At 36.4% G+C, this 26,541-nt stretch overlaps 1 protein-coding gene and 1 long non-coding RNA gene across 2 annotated transcripts; both read right to left on the bottom strand.

Annotated features, from left to right (window-relative positions):
• Positions 1-1,148: 1,148 nt before the first annotated feature.
• Positions 1,149-2,326, bottom strand: LOC114476912 (nucleolar protein 58-like). Its single transcript, XM_028468915.1, has one exon. The coding sequence runs from the start codon at positions 2,268-2,270 to the stop codon at positions 1,149-1,151; it is 1,122 nt and encodes a 373-aa protein (XP_028324716.1). The 5' UTR covers positions 2,271-2,326.
• Positions 2,327-6,547: 4,221 nt separating this feature from the next.
• On the bottom strand, positions 6,548-24,838 carry LOC114477310 (uncharacterized). Its single transcript, XR_003675693.1, has 4 exons — positions 24,696-24,838; positions 24,489-24,613; positions 24,179-24,333; positions 6,548-7,171 (listed from the first exon to the last, which is right to left on the bottom strand). It is a non-coding gene; the product is annotated as an uncharacterized LOC114477310 (long non-coding RNA).
• Positions 24,839-26,541: the final 1,703 nt, after the last annotated feature.

Raw genomic sequence — 26,541 nt, 5'->3', positions numbered from 1 at the left:
TTTCGGTCTCTACATTAAGTCTCCTCCTCACTGCTCCACGTTTGCATATTAGTCTATTTACAGCTTGTTATGGTTCCTTTTTACTGGATCCAGACTGATTAACTCCTCTGTCCGCTCCCCATGCACCATCGCCTCAACAACATCGGACTCTGAGTCCAGACACGATCACTTCTAAACCAACATAACGTGGTTATTTGGCAACTTTATGCTGTTTATTGTTTCTTTCTATCATAAACTGGCTGATTTGTGTGTGTGTGTGTGTGTGTGTGTGTGTGTCAGTTACGTCAGCTGCTCAGAGTCCTGTGTGTGATCACGCCTCATAAACCAAGGAGCGCAACATTGAAAAGGCTCCGATCTGACGCGGCACAGCGTAGCGTTCTGAGCGTTGTGTAATCAGTATACCGATACGGCTGTATTTGGTATGAACCACTATACTGCCCACCTCTATAATGATAATAATTATACATTCATAACCGAGTCTTGATCGGGAGATAACGTCCGATTCCCATCGAGTCTGAAACCATGTGATCGGGCCCGATTTCCGATCATGTGATCGGAAATCGTGACATCCTTACTTTATTCTGTTGCTTCTCTGAGTCTGTCTTACTTTTTCCTCTTGCTTTGCCGTGTAACCGTTAAACCTAACACTGCGATGGAGAACTAGGGCTGCACAATTATTCAAATTTTAATCGTGGTCATGATTAAATTAACCTGATTGTTTATTTTGGCTTTGGATTATAAGATTGGTTTTATTTAATTGCTCTTTATATCCACACATGTAAAGTTTCAAACATCAGCATGTGTTAGATAGAAACAGAACCTGCCCTGCTGTAGCACAGGTTTATATTTTTATTTTAATATATTTATGGGAATGTAAAGTTCATGCAATACTCAACTAAGGAGTAGGATATTTAAACAGAATAATGCAATTAAGATTTAAATTGTTTATTTAAATACAATAACATCCCTTCAGTGACACACAGGAGGTCCTCGGTCCAAATTCAGATGAATGGAATGACATCAGGACACGTAAGTTTGACACAAACATGCACCGATATTCTGGTGGTTCTGAGGAGAGCAGTGCTGAAGGATCACTGTCACGTTGTTACACCAGTTACTGTTCACATCATCCATCTGCAGCACCATCCTCATGTTCTTTTGGTTCTAAACAGGTTTTTGAACCATTTCTTTATCGGGTTGTCATTAGAATCTGCCTTCTCCTTCTTTTGCTCCTTGTCTTTCTTATGCCTCTTTTCCTTCTTTTGCTCCTTGTCTTTCTTATGCCTCTTTTCCTTCTTTTGCTCCTTCTCCTTCACTTCCTCCTTCCCCTGCTTCTGCCTCTTCTCCTTCTTTTGCTCCTTCTCCTTCTTCTCCTCCTCCTTCTCATCCTCCTTCCCCTGCTTCTGCCTCTTCTCCTTCTTTTGCTCCTTCTCCTTCTTCTCCTCCTCCTTCTCTTCCTCCTTCCCCTGCATCTGCCTCTTCTCCTTCTCTTCCTCATTCCCTTGCTTCTGCCTCTTCTCCTTCTCCCTCTTTTGCTCCTTCTCTTTCTCCTTCTCCTGCTTCTGCTCCTGAATTGTGGCTTGCACTTTGTTGAAGGCTTCCTGTGTTTCAGTGAGCGTGGCCTTCATGATGGACATAGTCTTGATGTGGTTGGACCGCTCCTCTTCCATTGCCACAAGTTTTTTCTGTGCTTCATCCAGGGCAGTCTGTAGTTGTGTTGACTGGTTCTCATTATTGCAGAGAGCTTCCTTTTCTGTGATTGCTTTCACAGCTTTTTCATTCTCCACCAGTTGGCTTTTTAGGTCATCCTCCTTCATTTTCAGAGTGGCCTCCAATTGTGAAATGGTTGTTTGTTGTTCATCTTTCTGCTTTAAGAACATTTGTTCTTTGTTCTGAAGCTCGTTAGTAATGTCCAACAAAGCAGCCTTTTCTTCATCCAACTGCTTCTTCTGATCCTGGAACTTCTCACGTAGCTCCTCCAGTTTAAGGTCAAGGCTGTCCTCCCACTGGCTATTTTTCATGTCTAATTCTTTTTCCATCTCATCCAGTAAAAATGAAAGGTATGAGATTTCCTCTTCCTTTAGCTCCAACATTAGATCCTTTTTTTCCAATTTGACCTTCAGTTCCTGTTGTGCCTCAAGGATGGAATCTATTTCTCTTTCCTGATTAAGCATCTTTCCACATTCATTACACTTGGGATTAGCTGGTTCATTACAAGATGATTTGTCAGAAGAAACTTCTGTCTCTGCTGTGATGTTTATTTTCTCCATTTTAAAATATTAGATGCAAAACTTGTGGACGTTACCAAAAAGCTTCCAGTCTTTCAAAGGAGTTGAAGTCTCTGAGTCCAGAAAAAAGAACCCACTGTGAGCTTTGATATCATTGCCTTTCGTCTTTGTTTTGTCACCGTTAAAAAGAACCCAGTGCAAGATTCTGAATGCTGATTGGCTGTTAGGAACCACTGTTCAAAATACTGATAATATTACTGAAATAATTTTTTATAGTGCTTTTCAAGAAACTCAAAGGCACTTCACACTTTAAAACTCAATGAAACAGATGAAAATGTTAGTGACATTTTTTTAACTAGTTTAAAACATGCAGCCTCACTGCAAGTTTAACGTGTTCAAATTATCAACACAAGGCCTAATTTTTCTTCGACAAAGAAGGATGTAAACGTCTGAATGCAAGACATAGATGGCCAAGTGTGGCCCCAAAAACAGCCTTTTCTGTCTAATACAGATGCTCTGTTTCCTCCCATTCAATAGAAAGCAGGACTCGGACTGAATGGTTGCCAGTTCTTTTATACCAGTGCAGACAATCTGGGGACGCTAATACACAATCATATAACTAAGACTGTAGCCTAGAATGTGTTATTGACAAACAGTGTGCATGGTTAAAGACATTAGATTTGCTCATTTGTCATAGTATGACTGTCATTCTTTACTTTTTAAACAAACAAACGTTTTACTGTTTTGTCTGTCATATTTGAAACAATACAGCCATTGATTTCCTCTCATAAAAAAATATTATTTAATTATTTTTATCTCCGTTTTTGTTAATTATTTGGTGTTATTCACAATAAAGTCCTCTGTCTCAGACACATCCTCCTCAATGTCACTGTGAAAGAGCTGTTCCTAAACCTCATTGACAGCAAACCTTCCGTTTTCCAAGTCATGTGTCAACTCAGAAGTATCAACTCTGCACCTGCAGGTGTGGGGATGTAAGGTCACACATAGGTCCCACACAGAAAGTCATGTTTTCCACTGCTAAAACAGCTTGGGGTCAAATTGACCCCAGAGGAACACCAATGCGTGCCATACATGTTCAGCATTTTGAAGAAAAAAAAAAAATCATCATGATAATTTTATGCTTAATCAATTGTACTCATCAAATTAGGAAGATTCATGAAATATGAAGCAAAAAAAAAGTTATTTTTTGAATGATAAACATTTGAATGGGGTCAAATAGACCCCAAGGATAATAGGAGGGTTAAAAGAAAAGGTCAACACCATCAATCACTTTTCATGTCATGTCTTCTTCTTATCAGTCATAATTTCTTTATATTTTATTTTATTTTTTATTTTTTTGTATGTCCCTTTTTTCTGCTCTGTTGCTTGTTCTTAACAATGTGCCTGAAGGAAAATAGCTTTTCACCTTGTTACTGAAGTTTCCTTCTTCCTCCAAAAACAGGAGATTAGCAATGGTTGCATGTTTGTAAGTTTTTATGTTTTTATTAATGTTGCATTATCTCACCTTCATCTCTCTCTCTCTCGTGTGTGTGTGCGTGCGTGCGTGCGTGTGTGGAGTGCTGCACCTCTTTCAACATTAGCATTTTAATGACAACGCATTTGTGTAAAAATATGTAAACAAACAAAAGAAATCTCAATGAAAGATGTTATTCTCCTCTGGAATTAAATCATTCCATCATAACAGAGACCAAAAGTTATGATTGCTACTGTACGTATTCTTTTGGCAATACCGCTTTGATCGCTTGCTGCTTTGAAGTTGCTGCACACATTCGTTTTTATGATTTACAAATGTGTGTTTATCCCAATAGTTACAGCTCACATTGAGGTTATAACATTTTTCACATTACAAACACACATTTTGCAAATCTATTTGGATATATACAGTATATATATATGCTTATGTTTGCCATGCTTGTTCACACCAAGCAAGGTGGAGTGGTTTTTAGTTGTTATGCTGCATGGAATAGAAATTAAGTAAGCATAGAATATGAACATTTATTATTATTATTATTATTATTACCTTGTCTGCACATGCTGTTGAAGGTGAACACAATAATTTATAACTTGAATTAAAAGCTTGTTTTTTCTCTACTGCTTATGACTGAGAGGGAGTTTTTTTAATTATTTTGTTGTTATTTTCAAACACTTTTTATTGTTTATAAAGTTTTTTTTTTTATTGATTTATAAACTCTAAATATTGTACTTCTAATAATGTAAATGATGCCTTGGGTACGACATGTGCTTTACAAATACATTTCCGTATTTTGAATTTATAAATACACTTTTATATTATATATATATTTTATTTTGTTTCGCTTTCTACTGACAAACCCATGTTCATTTAACTGACTTTATAGGAAAGTGGGGGAAACACGTTGAATCCATCATGTTAAGCTCATTTAATTAACTTCAATCATCCAAACTTATTTAGGCCTATAATTCTACTGTAGTTTATTGACGTTTACTCAGCATATGTTTGCTTTAATTTGGATATTTCAGTATGTGATTGATTGTCTATTAAAGATATGGCAGATTAGGGGATTTTTAGGTCAAATTAAAACAGCTACCAAAAGGAAACAAACACACTATAACAGGGGTCCCCAATACAGTGTCCACGGGCACCAGGGAGCCCACATGGACCATGTGAGGGGCCCTCAGGTTCTAACAGCAGCGCTAGTCACAAACTAGTCCGATAAAGATTAATACAGATGTCGTCAGAGCCTTAGTGGAGTAAATACATGCTCTCTTCAGATTTTTTCAGTGACAATAACTGTTAGTAATACAAAACTTTGTGGATTGTGCTACAATGTGATTAAAAAATAAATAAAAAAACAAGAACCACAAAGTAGATTTTTGTTTAATATTACAAAATTGTTAAATTGTACGTTTTGTCTCACGACTAGTTCAAAGTTGTTTGTTAAAATATAGGAAAATTATGATTTCCCATAAGTATACAATTGCATAAATTAAGAAAAATAAAGTTTTTCACGTTGAGACATTTTTAAGTTGCTGCTTGTCTTCTTTTATTCTCTTGCCCTCTAATTAAAGTGAAGCTATGAAAATGTAGTATTTAAGAAGTGTATATTAAACTTTTAGCCCTTCTGATGATTCAATATCTTTGAAGTATAGCTCATAGTTTCAGAAAGCTTGGTGACCCCTACACTAGAACAACATGCAAATTAGATTAAATATAAATACATAGAAACCACAAATGTGTCTGAAAGGTCAAACCTTTAGCGTTGGCTTCACCAAACAGAATTTGTTTCAGCTCAGTACAAGGCTTGACTTTTTTCCAAAGAGATTCTTTGTATTTCATTCTGTTTGTGTGCGTTTTCATTTGACGACACTGCTGGCTGTCAGTCAACCAACGCCCGCAGGGAGACATTGTAATCCTTCCGAGAAAGGCATCGTACATCAAAACTTCATCATTAGATCAGATAACGTTTGCTACTCAGAAACATTCTTGTAAAGGTATTCATTTCAGTCATTTTATAATATAGTTGTTTGAATCTGAAACTCCAAAAGTAAAAAAAAAATAATAATAATAAATTAAATAAATAAAGCCTAAAACTTTAATGAAAAAGTTGCACGTCTTCGTATGATTCACTTTTATTGAGATTGACATAGTTGTTTTATACATATTTTAGAAACGAGTCAAATTAATCTAATATTAAATAAAGGTCAAAAAAACTCATCTGTCAATAAATAATGCACAAAAAACAGAGTTTTGGCACATATTTGTTTATTCTCCATGTTGCATGTTTTGTCCTCCTTTACTATGTAAAACTCTTTAAAACAGGGGTGTCAAACTCAGGGGCCAAATATGGAGCAGCTCGATCTCAAGTACGAGCCACAAATTTTATGTGGAAAAATTAGTAATTTCAACATTATTGTGCCCTAGTTTGCACTTCTATGTATAAAATACTAAATTTGTAATACACAGTATCAACGCAATAACTGACAGATATCAGTCCCAACAGGATCTTCACTTTAAATTTCCTAAATGTTGTGACCAATTTCTATTTAATTAAGGGAAATATTATGTAATAATTTTGAGGTTTTTTTCAATATAGTTTAACATTAAAAATGACTGCGATCATGCGATTATAAGCCCCTTGTAAACTGTGAGCCCCTGCAAATATTATTGAGTTTCATTTACCCAATGACTCATGTTGTCTCTGTGCCTTTATTTTATGATACACATTGCAGGTAAACATAATTCAGTTTACAATCACTTATAAATAATGGAATGAAGAGAGACTTGAGTAATACTGATTAGCTATAGACTATTTGTGAATATGTGGATTGTTTGCATAATAATATATGGGTGTATAATTGTATTGTTTGTACTTGAAAAAGCTAAATCTGTAGTGTAATCTGTAGGATTAAATAAATTTACACTTTTAAAATTGAAGAATTTTGTAAGAATTTTTACTTTTTTCAACAGTTTAACATTAAAATGACTGCAATCAAGCGATATAAGCACCGGGAAAACTGTGAGCCCCTACAAATATTGTTGAGTCATTTTTACTTTCTCCCGGGGGCCAACTTGGATGTTCCACAGGGCAGGATTTGGCCCCCGGGCCATGAGTTTAACACGTGCTTTAAAGGATACGGTGACATTCCCTTATCACTGATCCCTGCAGGTTACCGTGAAAGGAAAAATCCCCCACACTGTAATGACAGTAACACACTAAGGAAGAAAAAAAAAGGTGTCATGTTCCACCTGACTCCAGCTCTGTGGAGTTAGGCTTCTGTGAAACTCAAAATATGCGTCCTGTCTGACTGCAGACGTGAGAAGGAAGATGTGATATCCTCCCATCTTAAAAGCAGTCTCCTTCTTTCGCGCCGTCCCACTCTCCGATTGGTATAACAGGTAATTAGTGCTGAGTCGTCGCCCTGGGGAGCTGAGGAAAAAGAGGCTGAGAATGGAGACAGAGAGAGGGAAAAATTCTGATTACATGACAAGTTTGGACTGGAAAGGCTACACTTAGCCCATTAAAGATTTTTTTTTTTCTCCGGCATGACATTTCAGAGCAGCTGTGAAGCTGCGCACCACCTTGCCATTTCCCTGTACACTGGGCATCAATTTAGGGGACAAGGATGGAGAGGGAGAGCGAGACATAGAGGGAGGCAAGGAAAAGGAACGAGAGAGAGGCCACCGGGCCATCACAGCAGCACAAATGGATTTCATTCACCAAGGTGAACTGTAGTACGCTGATAAATGCACTTCCTTGAATGTCAGCAAATGTCACCCGAGAAGCCATTTGCCACCGTTTTAATAGCTTCCTCAGACTTATGAAGGAGTGACGGAGAGTAAGTAAGAAGGTGTGAGGTGAGAGGAGGAAGATGTTGAGTCACATGGACTGAGAGACATAGACAAAGCTACGGAGACAAACAAATGCACATGCATCACGGCATATGTATTAAACTCAAGGCCCGGGGGCCAAATCCGCCCCGATTCATCTTAATTTAGTGACCGAATACAGAGTGGCTTAATTTTATGTGGACCACAGATTTTATGCAGACAAACAAGTCATTTCAACAATATTTTGCCCTATAGTTTGCCTTTTTACGTATACATAAAATACAAAATATGTCTGAAATTGACAATATTCAAACAATCTAGATCATCTCACCAGTTTCTGTATAATTCAGGGAAATATTGTTTGTGTAATAATTTGAGGAAAATATAAGGATTTTGTAAGAATTTTGAGTTTTTCATTATAAAAGACTGCCATCATGTGATATAAGCACGTGGAAAACGATACACACCTGCAAATATTGTTGAATTTCATTATTGTAATAACTTATGTTTTGTCTGTCATTTTAACTTTCTCCCAGGGGCCGAATTGGATGGTTTATAGGGCCGGATTTGGCCCCCGGGCCTTGAGTTTGACATGTGTGCTTTAAAGCATCAAATTCAGCCCGCTCGAGAAAGTGATAGAAAAAAAACATGAAACATTTTGTAAATGACCAACTAATTCAGTTGTAGATATCTCAACCCCTCCAAATACAAAAATTAGTATTTGCAGAGCTCAGTTTTCCACTTCTTATATCACATTGTTGAAAGAATGCTACATTTTTCCAAAATCAGGCCAATTTTTCTTAAATCATTCCACAAAATTTCCACCCACATTCCCAAAATCAGGGAAATTTAAGTGAAAATCCTACAGGAACTGATGTATACTCACATATTTTATTGTTTATGTATCATTTATACACGGAAGCACAAACTTGTGCACATTAATGTGGAATTTGCTCTTTTTTCCACCTAAAATCTGTGGCCAACTTCAGGTCAAACTGCTTCATATTTGGCCCCTGAACTAAAATGAGTTTTTGACACCCCTGCATTACGGCGAGGAACTACGACGACATGCAGACGGATTAGTAACCGCGAAGAAAGGAGACGACATGACAACAAGTTTGGGCTATTGTCACTTCCACATGATTAAGCAATTAGCTATTTGAGCTGTCTCCATGTAAGGTGGTGCACGCAGACACAAGTGGATGTTTGGAGTCTTTAATCCCTTTGCTTATAGGGTCTCGACCCATTCTCCTCATAGAATCCATCTCACATCTGCTCTTGATCTGTTGCACCTGCATTTCCTTCACCCTATGACTGTATTTACACTTTATCTACGTCTGCCCCTTAAGTCTATGTGCACACACACACACACACACACACACAGTCTTGTCTGCTCAAGCGTGAGTTGACATCATTAAGTGTAATGTGAGAACTTGTAGGTACAGTTGAAGCCTTTGCTTCCTGAGAGCTGTCACATAACACTTGGTGGTAATCACACTCACACATGCACGCTACAAATATGTCTACACATGCACGCTCACGCACACACACACACACACACACACACAAGAACATGGACAGAGAAACATCTTTAGAGTTAGACACGTGTCGGTTAAACAAATGAGCTGCAGTTGGTAACCCGAGTTTATCTCGTAGTTCTACAGTTTAATTCAAATTTTCAAGCTAACAGTCGTTCTTGGTGGAGGTTTTTCTTTGGTTACGTATCAAGTCTGATGAGCTACAGTCAATCTTTATTTTTCCTTCATTTCTGCTTTTTTTGTCTAATGTCTTTTGTCACTTTTGTTGACTTAAGATTTACGCCATAGTTTTCATCGACATTCGTCAACAAAAACAATATCAATACAGTATATATTAATATTTTAATAAAATATCAATATATAACTATAATGTTCACATGGGACCAAATCCAATCAGAGTTATGTTTCTTTTTAGGAAGGTATTCAATCAAAACTACTTTTGTTGCGTGGAAGGCGGGGCAAGCCAGTAAGTGATCCAATAGGAGCTGATTGTGTTTGCGTTAATTTTGGCAGCAAATTTTTATTTATTTATTTATTTATTTATAGCCATAATTTTTTGACCAAAGCACAGCTTAGTTTTAGTCTAAAATTAGTGATCAGAACTATTTCAGTTAAAGTCTAGTTTTAGTCAACTAAATGACATTAATATTTTAGTCGACTAAAATATAAAGCATATGACTTTATGCATTTTTTTTTAAGCTTTGATTACCATTGATCAACCTGATATCAGATTGTACTAATGTTTGTAAATACATTAGATTAGTTTAGTTTTTATCAGTTGATGAAAATATCAATATATTTTTTTTATATAGTTTTTGTTCACATGTATATTTCTAACTAGTCATAATCTTGTTATTGTCACTTAAAAAATGTTGTATATTGTGTAGATCAGTGGTTCTCAAACTTTTTGCGCACAAGTAGCCCCTTTTTATTATTTCTGAATCCGTGTACCCCTTTTGTCCGAGTGATGACACACATTTTAAAGAATCTCATTTTGTAAATAACACAATAAAACTGTATTTAGTGCCTCTTGAATAGATTTCTTTCTATAATTTTGATCATTTACGGTATTCTTCCACCTGGTGTGGGACCAAAATCGAATTTTCAGTTCATGTTGTCATCAAGATCATTTCGATCACCTTTATTATGTTTATAAAACTTTTTTTAAATCATTATAAAACCCCATATTTTTAATGCTTTTGTCTTTTAATTTTCCAATTTCTCTGTCTAGTACCCCCTGTAGTACCATCACGTCCCTCTAGGGATACGCGTACCGCCATTTGAGAAACACTGATGTAGATCAATGGTAATTTGATCTTAAACAAAAGCATAAACTCTTATTTATTGTAGTCGACTATGTCTGTAACAGATTTTGTCGGCTAAAATCATAATGTCATTTAGTTGACTAAAACTAGACTATAACTGAAATAGTCCTAATGACTGAATTTTGATCATAATTTGCTGTCATAATTACCACTGGTATGAAACAGCTACAATTAATTTTACTACAACTTTCAACTTTGTATGACTTGTATTATAGCGCGTTTAAAGAATGCTAGAGTAAGAATAAATATGTTGTAGACGAATGTGCGGAGGTTGTTTTGACTGCACGAGAAAGACAGTGATGGCTGCAGCCAATCCTAATCCCCCATTCATTTCCACAAGCAGTTGCTAAGGTTACAAATTACCTTTGGTGCTGGTAAGTGGTTTCTCTTATGACACAGGACGCCCTAATCCTTTTACTGAATACACATTTCATTTAGGATTAGAACAACAACGGATACAGTTGTTCTGAGACTTTTCCAACTCCTGCTCGATGCTTTTGTTTGTACTCATCAGCTCTGGCTCATATTTAGTAAATCATTTAATCATTTTACTTCTTTAATTCTTGGTTCTCTGGTTTTTTCTTTTATTCTGTTGTGATAAAGCCTCGGGAAGAAGTGAAACTCAATCAGGCAGGTAGTATGAGATATGTAGCAACAAGGCTATTATCGCGTGAACAATCGAATTGGCCGTTTATTCTGCTTTTTTAGTTTCTGTGGCTTGTTCAGTCTTTATTGCAGCTGCAAACAATACTTTATTCTGCCTAATTCAACGGTTTTCTTCAAGTAAACAGAAGGATCTAATTCCATACATGTGCTGTTTGATTCGAGCATGCTGACTCTGCTTGTTGAAATATGACACATTGCATGATTATAGTCAAATTTAGAGCCATACATACAATACCAAGAGGACAAGAAAATATAATCACTTTTACAATGTTGCCTGCGCGTAGAAAAATACTTTCCTATTGGAAATATAAAAATCCACCTAAAATATCTTTATGTTTGAGTGACATCGCAGTTTATACGTTTGGAAACGATAATATTCTCCATTTGGGACCTGGTGGTCACATATTTGGCTGAACTCGAAGTATATTTTTATTTTTCTCTATGCAAGCACAGTATGTTCACTTAATTACACTCTGGGTATAATATTAATCATTTATTTGTCATTTATTAGTCTGTATTTCTTTCCCCACATTCATAGATTTTGTTTGTTTGAACTTGTCTAATCATTATTTATTTTAGATGAATGGGACGTTAAGTTTATTTTGCATTAGAATTTATATGTTATATTGTTTTCAGTTTTCTGTATTGATGTCTGTTTAATATTGCAAAATAAAGAGAACAATTTAAAAAAAAAAAAGAACAAAATAGAGCCATAAATACAATACACATACATTTATTAGAAGTATTGTGACTAGTAGCGACTCATAACCCTTTAACTCAGTGTTTCTCAACCTTGGAGTCAGGATCCCATGTGGGGTCGCCTGGAGTTTAAATGGGGTCACCTGAAATGTCAATAGTAATTAATTAAAATAATAATAATTTTACTAATTTTTGTCATTTTTATTATTTTTTTAATTAAAACAATACACAATTTGTATTCTATACTTACATTTAGTCAAATAGAAATGTATTTGTAAACAAAAACAAATTCTATAGAAAAAAAAAATCTCTTTAGGGTCACCAGAAATTCTTGATATCAAAATGGGAAATGGGTTCACGATCCAAAAAGGGTTGGGAACCACAGCTTTAAGTCTTTCTTTAACAGCACAACCATGGTACTCAGAGTGAAAACACAATTTTAACATTAGTGTAGTATTTCAGAGCCAGCTGTGCCACCTTAAACTCTTTTATCTCCATACTATCCCATCAGTCGCAGCTTTTCTGACATATTTTGGGGTGCGACACCTGACAAAAAACTGCTGAAGCTCAACTATAGCTGAAAGCGAAAGGTTGGATATGTTGTTCACGTCGTGCCTGAACTTGAATGTGCTGATTTGTGCAGTTTTCCATGCAGTGCAGTATTAGGGAGTGTGGATAACTCAAAGTTGTACCAAAAAAAACACAGACTCAGCATTGTTTATCTTTGGCTTTTCTTTTCTTTACTTTGTCGTCGACGAAAAGGTGATCGGTATCACCTTTCCTTTTAGTCCTTACAGACAGATCCGTCTTGTAACACACTACATCAACAACAAATTGACATGTGATTTGACATTTAGCTACCTGAAATCTTACCGTTTTTGATAATTAGACACGGCTGAATGACTGAATGACTGATGGGCATATTTGACTTGCTGCATGTCTGCCTGCCAAACTCAGAGATTGAATAACTATGGAGGCTTAGTACTGCTATGTGGTGAGATCATCATTACTGGCAAACACAACAAAACATTGATGATAAGAGAGGGAGGCTCTCTTTCTCTCTCACACACACACACACACACACACACACACACACACACACTCACACACACACACATACACACACACACACATGCACGCACACACACACAGGCTTTAGGGTGAAGTGGTGCTTAGACAGAGTGAACTCAGGGTCATGCTGCAGACCAGAGTGTGACGGACAACACTTCTTTTAGGCCCTCTTGTGTTTTATTTCCTTTCTATTTTCCACAGCACTTCCTGTTGAGAGAATTGACCAGTTTACACCTTGAAAACATCTCAAATGTGTTTACCGTAGTTCTCACCCTAGGTTTTTCAGGTACTTCTTGACTGAATGTTTTCATAGCTCGCCCCTGTTTGCCGACGTTGAATATTGAAGCGTACAATGAGGAGTTTAGCGGCAGACGGAGAGAAGTGACAGTGTGAGCGAAGCCCTTGTTAGGAGGGACACATGGGGGAAGGGATTTACCGTAACACCCAGCTGTCTACCTGTCTGTCTGTCTGTCTGATTGAGGGGAAAGCATGGTTTTCAGTGTATAATGCAGAGCCAAGCTGTTCTCTTCAGTGGCAGCTCAGATTGAGTGTGTGTGCGTGTGTGTGTGTGTGTGTGTGTGTACGTTCCTGGCTTGTTTGGTCTCACGGGCTCCATGGTGAGGAGAAGATAGGCAGAAGACCAAGCTGGCTCTCCTGTATGGATGTCTCCACACAAACACCAAAGGAAAGGGAGAGGATGAGTGAGTGGGAGAAAGATGGAAACAGAGGGAGGGTAACAACAAAGCAGGGTCTTCTCCATGCCAATGCAGAGCCCCACTGTACCCAGTCACTGTGTCTATGTTTTGGTTTGTGTTTCAGTAAGATGAACCTCTACCGCCTGCTTTAGGGACATGTCAATCCCTTTTTTGTTGTACGTATCATATTCATTTTGATCTTCCCTCCTTATGTGTTTTTGTCCTTTTACCTCCACTGTATTATGTACCTGCACTGTATTTATATACCACAGTTCTCTGTCTTGGTTTTTGTCTACTTGGAGAATTGAAATCTTGGTTGATTTGAACACATTGAGCACATGTTTAACCATTACATCAGTTTTTCTCAAATGGGGGTACGTGTACCCCTAGGGGTATGCGATAGCACCACAGGGGGTACTTGAGAGAGAGAGAGAGAGAGAGAGAGAGAGTGGAAAATTATCAAATGAAAGCATTAAATATGTGGTTTTCTAATGTTTATTTTTTAGTTAAAAGTGACGATCATACTAGATATAAGCAGCAACTCACAAAACGACACCAAAAACACACACAAAAAAGAGAAGAATATACTTGCTTTTACCAGGAACAAAGAAAAAAATACACATAATCGCTACAAAATAAAACCAAAACAACATAAGAAAGAACCAAACGACACCAAAAACACACTCACTGAGAGAAAATAATTTAAATAATACCAACAACACACAAACACAACAATGAAAGAACACAAAAAAAGAGAGAAATATACAAATTAATTTAAAAAAAAAACAAATAAACAACAACAGTATACACAAAATTACACAGAAAACACACAAAATGACACAGAAAATACACAAAATGACACAGAAAACACACAAAACGATGATAGAAATTATATTGATTACATGAACTGAAAATATAATAGTCAGTCTTGGTCCCACATCAGGAGGGAGATCTATTCAGGAATTAAATACTGTTTCATTCCACTTATTTACAAAATGACATTCTTTAAAATGTGTGTTAACACTCGTTTATTCCATCAGCTCTATAGTTGTTTGTTCATAATATTCTGCATGAGCAAAATGTGGTTGTAGGACAAAGGGGGAACTTGATCAGTAAAAAGTACCTTTATTTTATGATAGTTATTGACAGATTATACATTACAACACATTGCGGTAAGAAATTATTTTTACAAGATACAGGAATGAAGAGAGACCTTATTAATGACCAGTGTGTTGTTCTTGTTGTTGTTGTTTTCTGTTTTGAGTAATACTGATTAGCTATAGACTATTTGTGAATATGTGAATTGTATAATGATATTTGGGTAATTCATTGTATTATTAGTTGTACTTAAAAAAGCTAAATCGGTAGTAAATACAGGGGTATAGAATTAAATAAGCTTACACTTTTTCCAACTCCTTTTCGAACATGTAAGTTGAGAGGTTTTAGTGTTTGTGGATCAAATAAATTCATTCATTGTTATTTTTGGTTTTTTAAACTGTTGTTCTATTATTAGTGTACATGTTTGAAAAAAAAAAGACATAAATCAATCAATCAAAGTAAAGGCTAAGTTGTAAATGATTTGCTAAATAAGTTGATATGTTATAAAGTTACTATAAAAAGCTAATCCCAAATATATACAGAATATAACAGAACTGTAAAATAAATGAATAATATTAAAACCTTAGACAAAGTGTATTTTATGCCATTTTAAATAATCAGAAAAGTTTTTTTTTTTTTTTTTAATATAAACCCTGTATTGCCATTTCTATGAAATGAACATTCTAGTGTGGCTTAAGGGCAGAGCAGTAATGCAATAGCAATTAAAATAGATGATAACCCATCCGACCCGTGGCCAGTTATCCTCAATGAGATAATAATAATCGGTGCAAGTGGAAAGAAAAGACCATTATTGTCTCTTTCCTTTTAACTATACTTACATCACTGCTATGCTGTGAACATTGTACAATATGGTTCATAAGAAATGTGATTCTAAAGGGCATTAGTTTAATAGAACAGTTTGCTTTGTGTTCTTACATGTTATATCATTATTCGTAATGACCTATTTTTCTTCTTTTTTTATAATAGAGCTCGGGGTGTGAAGTTGTGCAAAGGGTGGTGGTGCATAATTGAAATGGTTTTCTATTTAAATGAATTATAATATATGGAAGAAACGTTTTTGATTTGCTTAAAGTGGTTGGTTCCCAAAATTTTTTATTTTTTTTTGGATTGTGACCCCATTTTCATATCAAGAATTTCTGGCAATACAGAGTTGTGCCAGCTCAGATATGTTTATACTGCATTTTAATATTCTTATTATTGTTGTTAATAATAACTGCATTGGTTTTTTTTTAGAATTCAACCAACCAAATTTAGTTTTTCAAAAACACACATATATAATCTTTTTTTTAAACCATAAATATATATATTTCCCTGTGCAATATGCATTTCACAGAAGGTTTGTCAAAATAAAACTTTCTTTCAGAATAAAAGACAAGTCCAACTGAGAGACATTAAGTGTTTTTTATTTTTTTGACCAGCTGTCCGTGACCTACTTTAGGGTCTCGACCCACAAGTTGAGAGTTTGTGGTATAAAATACAGTTGATGTTTTTGTGTGTTTTAAATTGTAAAATAATAATAATAATACTTAAAAATAATAATAATCAGTAATTCATTTAATTTTCATCAATTACAAGACTTTTCAGTCGACCCCACATGTGGCCCTCGGTTTAATTTTGTGCGGCCCCCCCAAAAAATCCCCAAGAATTGTTTTTCAAGAAGTTGGAAGGAATATTAAGACATACTGTGATACACAAAACAACTCCCAAAACACATAAATCAACAACAAAATGCAAAAGTACAAAAAAATTTTTTTTTTTAAATACACAAAATGACAACAAAGACAGAAACAACCACTTAAACAAACAAAAGGACGACGGAAACACAAAAAACAATAACACATACAAAAAAGCTCAAAAGACAAACAAAATGTCAACAAAATTACAGGAAAATACTGAAAACAACAGCATACATACAGAAAGTGTCCCCAAAAACGCACAAATAGACAACACAAATGCACATAAAAAATACACATAATTATAACAAGAACACAAAAAAGTAACAAAAACACACAAAAAAGAAAACATTTCCCCCTTGTATTAATGCTCAGATCAGTCATTATTCTTAATGCTGACATGAATGTTGATGATGTGGCCCTCGGATCAGATCCAATCACATTTTTGTGGCCCCCGCTGTGATAGATGTTGATCCATATGAAACCAAGAGGAAAGAGCAGCAGCATTTATAGAACTGATATAAATAGGCTGAGTCAGTCTAAACACAAACGGAGTTTTCTCAGACACCCTGCAATGACGTAGACATATTGGTGTTTTTCCTGTTAATAAACAGGGTATGTGTGCGCGCGCGCTGAATGGGGTTGATTCGGGGTGAGCGCCGCGCGCGCACTTGGACACATCCTCGTGGAGGAAGGATGCCGAGCTGTGGAAGCAAAGAAACAGCAAACATAAGGTGTGTTTAACCCCGCCATGAACCCGCGACCTTACCTTCCGACGACTTCCCAGTACCTCTGCACGACCTTTGGCCCACATACCGCAGAGGAGAGCGCGCACACGCAGCATTGTGTGCGTGGTTATGTTTGGATGCTGTTCACGGAGAGGTCAGAGGAGTGAAACCCACCCTGTGCAACATGCAGGCGGGTAGAGGACTGCTGGTCCACGCACGGACACGGGCTGTTATCAAATCATAGAGAGCTTTAAAAAAGCTGTTTTACGCAGTTTGGATTATTTAAACTGAATCAGGGGCGATTAAAAGGTTGAATTATTATTATTTTTTAAGTTTCCAATTTCTTAAAATGTCACTTTTATCACAACAACTGTTTATTACGCACGCACCAAAGCCAAATAGCACGCTGGTTTTTTTTTTTTTTGTTTTTTTTTAAAGGTTATTTTATGAATTATTTACTTTTTAAAGTTATGAATCTCTAAAATGACAATTTACAACTTTTCAGTTGCATGTTTTTTAATGTTTCTGAGTGCAAATATTTAATAGGCATTTTAAATTACAGTAATATGTAATATCTATATATTAATAGCTATTATCTATTATTACTATTTTTTATTTTTGGTTTAGTTTTTGTAATTAATTTTCCTTTCTGTATTTGTATTTAGCCTTCTCTTTGTGTCTGCTGTAACATAATCTATCTATAGGATAAAATAAATTAAAAAAAAACTCTAATCTAATATAATTAATCTAATATATAATAAATAACATAAATACAAACGTTTGTCAGTAAAATTTAGTGATCACATTCATCTTCAACTGCACACTTAATTGTTTCTTATAAGAAAGGACTAAGTTTAACTACACTTCAGATATTATTAAAATAATTCCATTGTGTTATAATTCCACCGTATTTGCATTTACCCCCCTCTAAATATAAAAGAAAAAAAGCTCACATGTAAAGTTCAAAGTTAAAAACATTTTAGTTGTGTTTGTGTGTGTTTTGTTTAAAGAAGCTGTCGTTTTGCAGTTGCTGTAAAATGGAAAGTGAAAACTCATTATTTCATGGATGAACTCTCATGTCCTTATGTAGGTTTGTGATTTTTAAATGATTATTTTATTTTGAATATCATGTTTGTTGCCAATGAAGGCCTAAAGCATGAAAATATCTGCAGTATTTCTTTACATGCGCGATAATGATACAGCATATATATATATATATATATATATATATGTCCTGTAGGTCATATAACAGGCTTTTTAGATTATGTCTTCCTCAGTGATGAGTTAATCCGTCCCCTAAATGTTAAAAGATAATAACAGGTTAACTGAGTGGAAAGGTCGTGGTTGCTTAAAGAAAAAGAGAGAGAGAGAGAGAGAGAGAGAGAGAGAAAGGAAACGGCCACTGGAGACACTGATCCACAACTACATCTGCCACACATGAATGTTTGATAAGCGGCTGGATAATGGTTCCTTAAATCAGTCAAACATAAACATCTCCATCACGCTCTGACATCTGCCATCTAAAGCTAATCATCTACAGATGAATAATGAATAAAGATCAGAGTGTCACAGGGAGGCGGATATGGGTCGACTTTATTGTCCCTTCATTTAGAATCAGTGAGAGAGAGAGAGAGAGAGACTATGAAAACAGTATGGTTTCAGTAACACATGGGTTGGTGTGCATGGTGGACCTCTCTGACCTCATCCTGATATCTCAGTGCTGCTGATACTACTGAGCTCACCACTGTTATGGATAGAGATTTTAGACCACGTGTGTCAAACTCAAGGCCCGTGGGCCAAATCTGGACCTTCAAAGCCACAAATTCAGCCCACAGGAGACAGTAGAAAATGAGAAAACAATAATTATGTTGTTAATGACCCAATAATGCTTATATTTGCAGTGGGTTTTTTTTTTTTTTATGTGTTTACAGATCTCCTCGAAATTACACAAAATTACAAATTCAAAAAGTTGGGAAGTGAAGATCCTGCAGGGACTAATATTGGAAATGAGAGCACAATGTTGCTAAAGCTGATGTTTGAACTAAAATGAGTTTTACACCCCTGTTTTACACAAAGACTTTGAAGTCACCAAATTAAAAATGCATCTTAAAGCTTCTGACAATATTTTACCTGTGCTTGTATGCAAATGTGCAATAAAAACATTTATTATTATTAAACCGTCTAATTGGGTGTCCTTATTTTAAAACCACTAAGATAAACTTAAAGACAACTTCTGATTGGTTGCTAATTCCTATCCTTATTTTGATACCACTATTTTCTGGCAATATCTCAAACATTATTATTTTTCTCTGATTAGTTTTGGATCGTCGTTGTTACAATGTGTAACAAATATTTATTAGGATTAGTGCACAAAGTGAGAAGATTTGCTAGCTCAGATTTTTTTATACTGCACTTTATCCATTTATATTTTTTAATTTTCTTCCTTTGTTCTCTTTCTTGTCTTTAAAATGCATTTAATTGTAACTAGATTTATATTTGAGAATACAGTTGTTTAAGATTGTTTGTTTTAATTTGAAAGAGTATTAATTAAACGTTTTAAAATATATATTTTTTTATCAGTATTTATAATTACTTGACACTTCAGGTGACAACACATGGGGTCATGACCCCAAGGTTGAAAAACACTGTCCTAGCCCCAGAAAACAGCAAAAACACAGTAATAACACTCAATAACACTGTGTTATAAGCAACCATGAAAGTAGGCCTACTTTCTGAAATTTAGGAGTTTAGCCATAGTTTGGAAATAATGTCTTTATCAAATTAATGCCTATAGCTGCAATTCTAAACTGGTTTGTCGCGGACTTGTACTGGGTGCGTTGCGGACAAAACTTTGCTTTTGACAGGCATGCTGTGAAATGCATGTTGAGCAGGAAAATATCTAGATTTATGTTTTAAAAAAGATTATATATGTGTGTTTTTGAAAACCTAAACAATCAGGTTGGTTGAATTCTAAAAAAAAAAAAAAAGTGGGTCGCGATTTAATGACCCTGGCAAAATGTGGGTCATAGGGTGAGACCAGTTAAGAACCCCTGGCCTATTGCATTTAATCATATCCACATATATGTCTCACTGAGGTTATTTAAATGTAACAAATGTAGCAAAGCAGATCATTTGGGGTTGGGCCTCCATAAAAAGGCCTCAAATTGTTGAGACAACTTGTGCTATTCTGAATTTTGTGTTTTTTTTTTTTTTATTTTGAGTGAATTTGTGAACTGAAATCACACAAAATGAAGTATAGGGCCTTTTTTTCTGATTGTGAGCCTATAATGTAAACACTCACGTAGACACAGACTAAATATGAGCGTAGCAGCTTTCCCTGGTTGCTCTCTGACATGCTGTCTTCCTGTCTGCTCAGACACTGAGAGGAATTGTTCTCCTGAACAATGATCACATAGCTAAAGCCACGGCCATGGCCATGCAGGGCAGGGCAGGGAAACAAACCCATGATGCAAAGCTGAGTGGATGTGACACCACCCACCTCTCCTTACACTTCACGCCTGCCTCCAACTTGACTCGGGGGTAAATGGGCGATCAAGTGGGGTGATGTTGTCTTCTTCTTCTTCTTCTTCTTCTTCTTCTTCTTCTTCTTCTTCTTCTTCTTCTTCTTCTTCTTCTTCTTCTTCTTCTTCTTCTTCTTCTTCTTCTTCTTCTACTCCTGTGTCTCATAATGAGACACAGGTGAAAACATAAAATGTATAAACACGCACAAACAAAAGAAGATCATTTATATCTCTATCATTAGATGAATCTTAAATGAAGGCTGCACCTGAGAAATTAAGAAATGAAAGTTAAATACAAATAATGATAATAAACGTATTTGTTTCCCTTTCTGACGACTATGTTAAGACACAAATAGTTCAGAAATGCCTCAAAAACAATAGGGGGAAGTCAGATTAACCCTATGTTTCAGTTTTCGGTTTTTAGTTTTTGTTTACTGAACACAAAGCTAACTTGAAAAATGAAAAGCTTGTTGTTTCTAATAATCTTATTCGATATACAGTACTGCGTTTTAATCATGGTCTATATTGTGACTTTATATTCAACAGTTTTATGTTTGTGTAGTTTTTCAAAATGTTTCTTTATCAACGTTGTACCGATATGTTGCTATTGTTTACCTCGAGAAGGAGAGTCTAAATCTTTGTACGTTTTCCTCTAAATCCTTCAAATACACCCATATTACTGTATATTAAAGATATATTGTGTTTTCTCCTCTATCACTTTATTCCTTAATAACTTATTTCCTGAAACGTTAAATGAGGAACGTCACTTGCAGGGTCACGTGATTAGTGAGAGTTCAGAGTGACCAAAGAGTGGCTTCACGTGCACTGTATAGTACAGTATACTTTCTGTTGTGTCGGCAGTAATTACAGCCTGTCAGCCGCTGTGACACTGCAGGGCCCAAAGGTCCCAGCTCCTAATCAGAGCAGACAGGCAAATCCAAAACAAGCACATTTTTACCAAAACTGTCAGTGTGAAGTAGCACACAGAGAAAATAGGTTTTAAATTGCTTGTCTGCAGGTGTTACTCTTATAAGACAATAATGCAGTGAAGAGTCAAGACGTCTTGTAGGTGAGCATCATGTGTAAAGCTGGGGGCGATGCATCTGATATGCAGCCCATTATATTTCTGTTTGCGTCCCCACATCAACCCATCTACCTGGAAGAGTGAGCACGTAAAAACCTACACACACACCTAATGAGGACATGGGAAACACACATTTTAGAGGCTGCATGCCCATGGATTGTTCCCACTTTGTCACTTGTGTCACATAAGGCAATATTTCACTCATTAAGCTCTAAATGTGTCGTTTCAACGCGATAATTTTTATTCTGTTGTAAACTATATACATTTTGCTTGTGCATTTGTTATGTCCATATTTGAACAAATCAAACTAACTTTCATTTTATTTTGATACAAGTTTTCAAAGTAAAGCACATCCAGTGTTAATTTTGACAGCAATTTTTTTTTTAATTTAGTTTTCATTACAGTCATGGTTTTTTGACAACTTAGTTTTCAACTTAAATTTGTTATTTCAGTTTTTGTCTGAGTTAATGTCGACTGAATGATGATTTTAGTCGACTAAATCATTAAGCATAAGAAGTTATGCATTTTTTTTAAAAAAAAATTAAATTACCAGTTATTAACCTGATATGGAATGGTATTAATGTTTGTAAATACACAGATTTAACGTGATCAGTGCGTAAGACCACATATAATCACGAATCATGACTTCTGATTGGATTTTGTCCTGTATGACAAAATTACAATTTCGTTTATATTAGGTAACGAAAATATAAAACTTATTTTAATATAGTTTTTGTGTACAAAAAGTAATCATAGTCTAGTTATTGGCACTTAAAAATGAAGTCGACGAAAATCTTTAGTCGACAAAATGAATCACTGAGCCTGAAAATGTAAGTTATCTTTGATTGGACTTCTTCCACCGTTTTTGGTCAATAATTTGAACAAGAAGACTGTTTTGTTTTTGTTTTTTAAACAATGCCAGACGTAAATATCACTAATTGATTTTTAAGTGGTGTCTGTGATTTTTCACGAGTAGAGTCCACTTCATGGATCTGCCAGAACTCCTCCAGTTTGTACCTAAATTGAGGCGCAGTGATGTGTTGCTGATACGGCTCAACGAGCCATACTGGGGGCCATGAGGGGGTGATGGGTGGGTGTGCATGGTGGTGGTGGTGGGGGGCCCGGGGTGTCTATCTGTGCTCGCTGCTCGCTCTCAAGTGGGGGGGGGGGGGGGATGGAGGTTTGATTGTAAATGAACTTAGTTCTGCAGAGGCAATAAGCTGACATGTCAAGCCTCATTCACCAAACAATAGAAGACATATTGGATTTGTGATACGGGCACAAAAATACAAACACCCGTTGCTATAGTATGTGATGGGCTGGTCTGTGCAGGGATCACGCTTTAAGTGATGATCAAAAAATGCACTTTTGCACACATCATATAGACTCAAACCTGCAGAGAAAAAAAAGAAAACGTCTCTCACTCCCTCAGTGAGCGGAAGAAAAGGTTTTTTTTGGGGGGGGGGGGCTCACAACTCCACTCTTCCAGGGTCTCACACCCAAAGATCCGGGCGCACGGGCTCCATTGAGTGCGAGGAGGCTTTTTTTTTTTTTTTTTTTTTTTTGGCGAAGAGCTTCATTAGAAGTAACGAGTTGACACAAGGTAAATCTTAATGTTGAGGCGCCTTTTCTCTACCGGACCGGGGAGGAGCCCTCATTAACTGTCGCTAACAACCCGTGTAAATACACTGATTGGACAGCTCCGATGCATGCTCCCAGCCCTGCCAGGAAGTCCCCCTAATGAGACCACACAATAAAAACTATAAGAGAAAGGAGGGGGAGAGAGAGGCAGACATGGGTGAGAGAAAAGGAGAGAGATATTTAAAAAAAAAAAAACAACCTTTGTACCAGCTTTGTTATCAAAGTTGGCGCCACATGTGCAGATCATGACAGCAAAAAAAAAAAAAAAAAAATGCATTTATTCAATCTCACTTTTTTTTGGGTGCGTGTGTCTTTACAGACCTGATTGACCTTTTGCACCTGCAATTATTTTGCAACTGCAGTTTACAGCTTTTACTACACTGCTAATTATTATACTTTTTGGGCTTTTCTGGGTCATCCATATAGGAAATCACATGCAAAGTGACGTGAGTAAATTCATTCGAGTGTGTTTCAATCTTTGCGCATTAAATAACTCAACAAATTAATAAATAAAAACTGCCAAAATAGAAAAGCAAATTTTTTTTTTTTTTCCCAAAGCGACAGCTGACATAAACAAATGGATTGTGTGACGTGACAGGTTAGGATACTGCGTGCGTGCACGGGTCAATCACTATGGGACAGAAGGGATTGTGCTCCCCGTCCCGACAGCATCACATCTGCTGTGCATACGCACTGATCTCCCCCAAAATGCGTAAAAACGACGAAAATAAACGACGAGTTGCCTACTTTTTGAAAAAAAATAAACAATAATAATTACATTTTATTTAAACATTGCATCAAATTGTAATATTGACAGTAAAAAAAAAAAAGAAAAACGTCTTCCGAAGACCAGAAACTTACATGGGCTGTAGTTGTATTTCCATCAGAGGATCAGGGTCTATGGGACGAGTGGAGCAGCGGTGCCACCTCCGGTCTGAGGCGCAGATGGTGACAGTCCGTGCATGGGATGGACTTTACGCGCAGCTCTGCAGGAGACCGAAAGATTACTAAACTACCTAAAAAATAAATATGAAACATTAAGAAATTAGACTTAAGAAGGAGAAACATCACCAAGTTTTCACAAAGTAAAACAAACTAACAAAATGTAATTTAAAATAACAAATTATTCAGAAATAAGAATAAATCAATGGTTTTTAGCGTGACTCTGTACCTGTCATCGCACTCAATGTCCTGCTGAAGTGTTGTTGAGATGAATCCATGGCTGTAGGAGCCTCTTGGTGTCTAGTCCCACGGAAGGAGTGCATGCCTTCTTTCCCTGACCAGCATCTGCCAAAGCTGCCAATAAAGCAGGTCAACCGAGGGTCTGAAAATATGAAAACAACACGAGTCTTTCTGCCGTTGCTTCTTTTCCTCTTACCTTTCAACACCTGTCTTTCCTTCGTTCTTTATTTCTGTCTTCCATCATCCATCACACCTCCTCTCTCTCTCTCTCTCTCTCTCTCTCTCTCTCTCGGAATGACGCAACAGCAGCTTTGTTTATTTGCTCGCCCTCGTTGTAATGGATTGTTAATGAGAATTAAATCCTTATTATACTGGTGGACGATGCCCCTCCCACTTACATTTTTACACATTAATAAAATGCGCAAATAAAAGTGTTAATTAGCCTTTTTTTTAACAATAAGGTTTCAGTATAGTTACAACAGGAGGATGACTTTTTTTTAGGTGCAGAAATCCGTCTTCAGGCGCCTGGTGTGTCTGCTTGCTTTGCCAACTTATTTCCACTCTTGTAAACTCCTGTTTGTGTTGTCGTGTCTGGGGGGATTTTGGCTGTAAGTAAACGGAGAAACGCCAAATAGGTCGGTGTGCATTCACGACTCTTATCCCCCGCTGTTAGGAACATTCACCAAAAAGCCCTGGGATAAACACACAATTACAGCAGGTGAATAAACTTGTTTGGGGGGTGTTAATTACATGCTTAACGTAAACAAAAGCCATGTAAAAGAACGCGAATTACCACTGGCTTTCCTTTCCTCCCCCCCTTAAAAAAAAAACTCTATTCAGGTTTTACATTTCAGCCAGTCTTCCTCTAGGAGCGATTTCCGAACTGGGTCCTTGAGGGCTACTCCCACACATAATGCTTGCATTGATAATACCTGAATGGTGATCACCTAAATTGGTGCACCCAGGAACCCAGTCAGGTAGGAGGCTTTGCATATTCTCAGCTAAGCCAGGGTTGTGTGTGTGTGTGTGTGTGTGTGTGTGTGTGTGTGTGTGTGTGTGTGTGTGTGTGTGTGTGTGTGTGTGTGTGTGTGTGTGTGAGAGAGAGAGAGAGAGAGAGAGGGGGGGGTGGGGTTAGGTTAGGAGGTTAGTTTTAACACCAGCATGAAAATACCGGCCTTTACTTCCAGTCCACAGAGCTTTCCAACAGGACCAATTCAAGTGCCACTTAGAATTAGTACTCCTGAGGTTCGTATAACTGCGCACTGGACAGGTTTGACCCCCCCCTCCACACACACACACACACACACACACACACACACCCAAACGTGCACACACAGTCCCAAAAGAAACGAACCTGCATGCATGCGTGCAGGATCATCACAACTAGGGATGTGCATTGTCATGAATTTGAGATACGATGCCATTCACGATTTGGGCATGATACGATATGTCTCGATATACCCCGAACCCAAACGATACAATATGCATTGCGATATATATAATAGCAATACCAATAATTACAAATTTCACCTTTACAAAATTGTATGAAATAAAATCTATCTATTTTTTTTTTAACTTGCGAGAACTAGTAAATATTGTAATACTGTAATTCAAGTGCCAACGTAAAAAAAAAAACAAGTGATATGTTTATCAAACTGTCAACTTACATTTTTGAAAAAAAGTTTAGTTCTAAAAAAATTAATAAAATAAAAAAATACCACAAATATCTATAAAAGTCCCCAATATGTCCAACTTCCAAGCTTAAATGCAATGGATTGAGGTAGGTTAACAAGGTTTTACAAATGTGGTTCACTTACACCTAGTGACTGGGCGTTTATGTGCTATGCATATATCAGTGCAATTAAATGTTTTATATGTTAAATAACATGATTTTAAAACAAACAAAAAAAATTGTTTGTGGCATTTTTTGAGGATCAATACGATAATTACACGGTAAAATATCGCGATATATCGCTGAACCAATTTTATTTTTTTATTTTTTTTCCCTTACACCCCTAATCACAATTATCCAATGACCAATG

The sequence above is a fragment of the Gouania willdenowi genome, chromosome 15 (genome assembly GCF_900634775.1).
Source record: "Gouania willdenowi chromosome 15, fGouWil2.1, whole genome shotgun sequence".
Lineage (NCBI taxonomy): Eukaryota > Metazoa > Chordata > Actinopteri > Blenniiformes > Gobiesocidae > Gouania > Gouania willdenowi.
The sequence above is the reverse complement of the archived record's forward strand: the minus strand, read 5'-3'. Positions and strand labels throughout refer to the sequence as shown.

Bases quoted from the DNA above. Each gene is read 5' to 3' on its own strand.
- LOC114476912 (XM_028468915.1), bottom strand. From the start codon at position 2,270: ATGGAGAAAATAAACATCACAGCAGAGACAGAAGTTTCTTCTGACAAA.